At 35.6% G+C, this 6,944-nt stretch overlaps 1 protein-coding gene across 1 annotated transcript; it reads left to right on the top strand.

Moving 5' to 3' along the window:
• Positions 1–2,158: 2,158 nt before the first annotated feature.
• LOC124959285 (olfactory receptor 4C12-like) lies at positions 2,159–4,737 on the top strand. The gene is made up of 2 exons (XM_047517835.1): positions 2,159–3,052; positions 4,666–4,737. Exons 1-2 carry the CDS (start codon positions 2,159–2,161, stop codon positions 4,735–4,737), a joined length of 966 nt encoding a protein of 321 aa, XP_047373791.1.
• Positions 4,738–6,944: the final 2,207 nt, after the last annotated feature.

The following is a 6,944-nucleotide window of genomic DNA, read 5'->3' as shown; positions in this document are numbered from 1 at the left end:
TGTCTGATTTATTATCGGAACAAGTTGAGGCCAAATTGAGAAGTTCCAGAGGTAAAGGATTGGGGTGATCCTCGGTAAGTAGGAGAACAATACTTTTCTTTTATATTTTCCTTCAGGCGTTTCTTTTCTGGAAATGCTGATTTTATTTTTTACAATAAATTAACACGACCACTATTCTGCACATACTTCTTAATGAAGCAAATTCTAATACAGTCTACTTTAAGTATTTTTGGGTCTGCAAAGAACCCACTGATGAAAAGTTAGCAGTTCATAATTCTAATATTAAGTTGTGCAAAAAAATGAGCCCCTTTTAGTAGTTTTCATCTATGTAACCAGAACAATCTATGACATTTATACACCAGCAATTTCTTTCTGATACTAATCCTGAAAGCCACAGTTAGCAAGTAAATTTGATAAAATCTTTAGATTTATTTAACTTTTTTTTTTAGTTGTACATGGACACAATACCTTTATTTTATTTATTTATTTTTATGTGGTGAGGATCAAACCCAGTGCCTCGCACATGCTAGACAAACACTCTACCACTGAGCCACAGCTCCAGCCCCCAAATTTTGGATTTCAAATGAACACTCCTTCGAAATTTGGTGACACATCTACATAAAAATGCATCTTCCCTACACGACTTTATGTCCATCTTTCTCTTCTTATTCCTCTTTCTCTTTCCTCCTCACTTTGCTCCACCTTTTCTCCTTCTTCTCCTTCCTCTCTTATTTTCTTTCCTTTGTTTTCTCCACTCCTTCCTCTTTTATGCTCCTTCTTTCTGCATACCCTTTCTTGCACTCTCTTTAAATGTTTGGTAACTTCTAATATTGGGATCACCATAGATACAGAGATGAATCGACTAAGCATTTATATGAATAGTGATCTAGGTTTAATGTTTTCTGGAAATTTCCACACTCAGTCATAAAAGAGTCAAATTTGGAAGGATTATATCTTCTATGTTTTGGCAGATGGCTTTAGCAAATAAATTAATGAAATGAATGAGCAACTACTCCTACAAAGTGAGAAAACAAAATGAACAATAATTCAATTTCTATGCTAAGGATACTTTTCCTTCTTTCTCTTTTTATTTGTTTTATTCTTTATTTTTGACATGTGTCCTTTATCTCTCTTGTTCCCTTCACTTAGGCAGCTATACTTTCAGATTCTTTGCCTTTCAAAAATGTTCAGTGACAATTTTTAGTTTTATTTAGGGATACTTCCATGAGAACAGTAATTCATACAACAACAATAGCACTACATTGAAAGTGATTTTAATCTTTATAACAGTCCTAAACACATTTAAGGTACATTTACCTCTAGATTAATAGATAAAACATGAAGCACAGAGCTATAAAGTACATATTATGTTGTTAGCAATGGTTAGATTCAGGACTCCAAAATGTCTGGATTTTAAACTGATTTCTCTTTCTTTGACTTTAATGTATTACTATTTTCTTCCTCTTGTTTTCTCTCTTCCATTTTAATTCCCCTTTGCCTCTTTTTCTTCTTCTCTCAGTAAATATTTTATGAATGTTTACATTTTGGCCAGCACTAGGAATATCAAAAAGTGAGTTTCATTGTGGTGAGAGAGGACTTTAGCCTTCAAAGACTCAAAGTTTGAACACAGACAGAGGAGCATGTACAATTCCTGGGCTTGGACAAACACAGTAGCACCATTGAAGTACTGAAGAAGGTGAGAAGCTGCTGGTGGCGAAGTAGGAAAAAGGATAACTCATAAAGGATCTATGTGTGTACCTCAGTTGTTTTCGTAGGACTGAAATTTAGTACAACAATTTTTTCTGGTAAGTATATCTGCCTACTCTGTTAAAGCCACATCACTGACTGGCTCTTGAAACATGAGGCATAGTACTTTTTTTACTATCTTATTTTTTAAACAAACTACACAATTGTCTTTACTACAGAAGATTCAAAGACATCAGGAAAGTATAAAGAACAAAATAAATACACCTACATTATCGTTTGGAGAAATGGTTAACATGGTTTTGTGCTTGTTCTTCCTACATGATAGACTAGAAAACAATAAGGCAGCTGTGGACTTATTTATTCACTAAGTGAAAATCCTTTTATTGAGAAGGAATCTGGCTTTCTATTTTCAGGATGGTCACCTGCAACATAAACTGAATTTGAACTGAGGATGAATAATGTGACGGAGTTCATCCTTTTGGGTTTGACCCCAAACATGGAGCTTCAGAAATTTTCATTTGTTGTCTTTTTAACTGTCTACTTGGTCACCTTGGCAGGAAACCTGCTCATCATGGTCACCATCAGCACCAGCAGAGCGCTCGGGACTCCCATGTACTTCTTCCTGACTTACCTGTCCCTGATAGATGGCTGCTGTTCATCATCTATGACTCCTAAAATGCTAGCTGACTCTCTTTCTGTGAACAAAACCATCTCTTTTTGTGGATGCATGGCACAAGTTTTTGCTGAGCATCTCTTTGGGGCTGCTGAAATTATTCTTCTCACAGTGATGGCCTATGACCGCTATGTAGCCATCTGTAAACCCCTGCACTACAGGGTCATCATGAACCACCAGGTGTGCAACCTTCTGGTGGGGGTGGCCTGGGCCGGAGGCTTTGTCCATGCAACCATTCAGATCCTCTTCACGGTCTGGCTACCTTTCTGCAGCCCCAACGTCATAGACCACTTTATGTGTGACTTGAATCCTTTGTTGAAACTTGTCTGCATGGACACCCATACCCTCGGGCTCTTTGTCACTGCCAACAGTGGGTTCATCTGCCTGTTAAACTTTCTCCTCCTGATAGTCTCTTATGCGGTCATCCTATATACTCTGAAGTCTCACAGCTTGGAGGGAAGGCGTAAGGCCCTCTCCACCTGTGTCTCTCACATCACCGTAGTTATCTTATTCTTCGTGCCCTGCATATTTGTGTATCTGCGCCCAGTGATTACCTTCCCCACTGATAAAGCTGTGGCTGTGTTTTATACCATGATAACTCCTATGTTAAACCCTTTAATCTACACTCTCAGAGTACATGCAGAGGTGAAAAATGCTATGAAGAAACTCTGGGTCAAAAGTTAATTTTAGTGAAGAAACAATCACAAAATGTAAAACTATTTTATTCTTCAACTACTTAAGAGAAAAGACTAAAATATTTAAGATTGTAAGCTATGCAATGAATACATCAAAGGATGATATTGTTGGTATATAAACCTTTTGAATAAAGGCTCAGGTACTATATTATTTTTATTATAAAATATTCCATTCAGATTAATTTATTGTCTGTAATCAAAATTTTGTGTCAGAGTTAGTTAGGATTCTTGTTGAAGTGCACATTTCCAGGATATAGCTCTAGAAATATAGTAGGACTGTTATTGAACAGGCATATGTGCATTTTAAATAAATTATCCAGAAAATTTTAAACAAGTGATCTATATGCATATTTCAAACCATATTGGTATAAGTTATGCTTGCAAACTTATCCTGTTAATGAATCACCTTACTAAAACAGTTCCTGGAAAGTATCTTGCATTGCAGAAATCATGAGAATTATGAACTCTCAATTCTTTATAAATCATGCAATGCATATTCATTGCTTTTGTGATTTCACAGGAAAAATGAAGTATTCTGGGAACACAGAAAGGTTGTGAATATTTATTCTTCATCTTCTCTTCCTATTCTTTCTAATTTTTGTCATGTCTGGTCTAATTCTTTTTGTCTTTTGCTTCAAAGGGAAAATTCACCATGTATTAAAGATACATTATTTGGGTTAAAACATAATAACCCTAGTTGGTCTTTCATGCTGGGAGCCTGGTTTTCAGAATTTTGCTTTGTGAAGATGATTTCATGTATTATTTTTGAAAGCATAGTTTTATGGAATGGGTAAGAGTCTTCTGTCATGGTTAAGAACAGAGATTCAGAGCAAGAGAGATCCTAACTTAGTTTTGCAATAGATGGTATGAATTTTGGTGAATCACACTTCTATAAGTTTAAGTTAAAGAGGAATGATAGAGATTATTTTCAGAATCAAATACATAATCCTTATAAAGCTCTTAACACTAATGCTCAAGAGCTGTCAGCTGTTATGAGTATTCTTTATTAGTGGGGTCTCTGTAACTAAAATAGAACCTCACTTATTTACTTTTATTTAACTTTAGAAGGCATGATCCATACAAAATTTCTGCCCCTGCTCTGATGAATAATACTTTGAGCTGACTGGTATTGTGTTTCAGGGACTGGCTGTGTCTGTGTGTGCCCCGCCATTAACATTCTGCTCCCTCCGGGTTTTCTGACCTCCGTTGGTCCCATATCTCTGTCCTGGGGGCTGATCCACTTATGGGTTTGGTTTTCCTCTGACAGGTCTGGTTTGAAGGAATCAAGGAGTGATTTTATGGTGAATCTGGGTCAATTATCGGGAAACCAGAATATGTTCAGCGAGACATTTGTTCAGAGGAGGTCATGTGGCACAGAGACAAGAATCATCTCAAGTCAGATTCCCTGAGTTCAGATGTGACCTGGGCAAACTGCTTAATCTATTTATCTCACATTTTCTTCATCTGTGGAAATGAGACTGAGAGTTCCTCTCTCACAGATGTGTGGGGTTAATTAGGTGAGTTAATATTTGTTAAGTGCTTATTATCAGAGTCAGACACATAGTAAATACTGTGGAAGCAGTTTTTAAGGTAAAAAAAAAATTATTGTCTGATGCTGACCCAATGTCCAGTTGGGCAGATTTTGCCTTATATATTTTTTAGAAATAGCAGAATGTTCATTATGTCTACTACATCAGACCCTCTGTGGATCTTGCCCTGGTCCCTGTCTCCTTAGGTTGTTGTTTTTTTTTTTTTTAACTGATTCTTTTTAGTTATATATAATAATAGGATTCTTTTTTTTTTTTTTTTTTTTGGTGGTGCTGGGGATTGACCCCAGGGCCTCATGCTTGCAAGGCAAGCACTCTACCAACTGAGCTATATCCCCAACCCGTAGGATTCATTTTGACATCTTCTTTTATGACCAATACCGTGTCATGTAACTTTCCTCTTACATGACTTTCCCCTTATTGACTCATAGCACCATTATTAGGTATCTGGAAGTCCTTTTGGAGTTTTGGATGATGTGGAAGGATTTGGGGTAGGAGGTCAATAGAACTAGAATTGAGTTCTCTTTCACAGTTTATGTAACATTGTGTGTATATCATAACCTGTCAAGATTTATTTTAATCTTAGTTCACTCTATGTATAATTAAAAGTTAGTACATATTCCATAGAGTTATTTTAATTAGTCCTTGGATGAGACATTGCATACAAAGTATAAAGGACAGTGCTTGTCACTCAGTGAGTAAATATCATAATCTTATTGTTTCCCTCTCTCCTTCATCAGTGTCTCAATTCCATCTGCCTTTTGTAAAAAGAACTTCATGATTTCTTTATTTTTAATTCTATGTAGATACTATATTAGGAGGCCATGAAGAACCTTATGAGACTAACTCTCCCATCCCCAAATTACTGCAAGATGTATAAGATGAGCTATACACAATTCACCTAAAAAAACAGAATATCTACAAAATTAAAATCAGATTAAGGAAGAGCTCAAAATTTAGTGGAGATCAAATTTATGAGACTCTAAACATAAGTGAGATCATGTGGTAGTTGATTTTCTGTTCCTGGCATATTTCATTTATTATAATGATGTCTGATTCCATTCATTTTATCATAAATGACAAGAGTTCATCTTTTTTATTACAGAATAATAATCCACTGTATATATGTATCACATTTTCTTTAACCATTCACAGCTTGATGGACACTTAAGATGCTGCCATTTCTTGGCTATTCTACATAGTGCTGCTGTAAACATGGCAGAGCAGATAGCTGTTCAACATACTAATTTAATTTCCTTGTAGAGATACTCAGTAGTGGAATTGCTGGATCGTAAAGTAGTTCTCTTTTTGAATTTTCAAGGAACCTGCTGATTTCCACTGTGGCTGTTATTACTTTACATTCCTACCAGTGGTATTCAAGGGTTCCCTTTGCTCCACATCCATGCTAGCACTTAATCTCACAGAAGTTGAGTAAAATGATGTTTTCCAGAGGCCAAGAGTTGTGGAGGTGAGTTAGGGAAAGGTTGATTGATGGGTAGAAAGTTTTAAGAAGTTCTAGTGTGTGATTATACAGTAAAAGAACTATATCATAATAATGTAATGTACATTTTTAAAAGCTAGAAAAAGAGTTTTTGAAAGCTTTCACCATAAAATGATAAATATTTGAAGATATAAATGTTTATCCTAATTTAAACATTGTACAATGTATACCTGTATTGAAACATTATATGGTATCACATTAATATGTATAATTTTAATTTTTATATACCCATTAAAATGAATTTAAAAATAAAATAGGCTTAAAAATGAAAAATAGGAAGTTGTATCCCATAACTAAAAATTATAGTAAAACCTAGTGTTACTAACTACTGTGTGACTCATGTTACAAGACATTCTCTTATTTAATCCCCACAAGAGCCTTCTGAAATACATAAGATTTTTTTCTCCTGATTTTAAAAATAATTAACCATAGCTTGGAAAATTAAAATAGTTCCTCTAGGTCACAAATGTAGCAAATACCTGAGGTGGGATTTGAGCCCATGTAACTTTGTTTCAAGACCTGACTCTTAAACCCTGCTGTATATACTGTAAGGATGGCACTTAACTGAGTAGGGAGACTTCCACCTGAGGGGTATGGGCAATACAGGTGTAAACACACACAAAAGGCATAAATCCAGAGTGAAATAGCCTTTAAAAAGTGACACAGGGATAAGATAGCAACTCAGAAGGCAGAAGTGCCACTTTATGTTGGGTGTGGAAAGAAGATTCCAGAACAAGAATTCACAGTGTGTATCAAACCATGTCAGGAATGTGAGTCAATGAGCTGAAGGCCTGAGTAAAACCACTAGCAAGGATTTCTGT

Source organism: Sciurus carolinensis, chromosome 11, assembly GCF_902686445.1.
Source record: "Sciurus carolinensis chromosome 11, mSciCar1.2, whole genome shotgun sequence".
In the NCBI taxonomy this organism is placed as follows: Eukaryota; Metazoa; Chordata; class Mammalia; order Rodentia; family Sciuridae; genus Sciurus; species Sciurus carolinensis.
Note: the sequence above shows the minus strand (reverse complement) of the source record. Positions and strands in the feature narration are given on the sequence as shown.

What these genes read in the sequence shown, in the direction of transcription:
- LOC124959285 (XM_047517835.1), top strand. Translation starts at nt 2,159, where the DNA reads ATGAATAATGTGACGGAGTTCATCCTTTTGGGTTTGACCCCAAACATG. An exon ending in ATGCTATGAAGAAACTCTGG is followed by an intron (nt 3,053 to 4,665) that starts GTCAAAAGTTAA and finishes GCAGTTTTTAAG; the next exon opens with GTAAAAAAAAAATTATTGTC.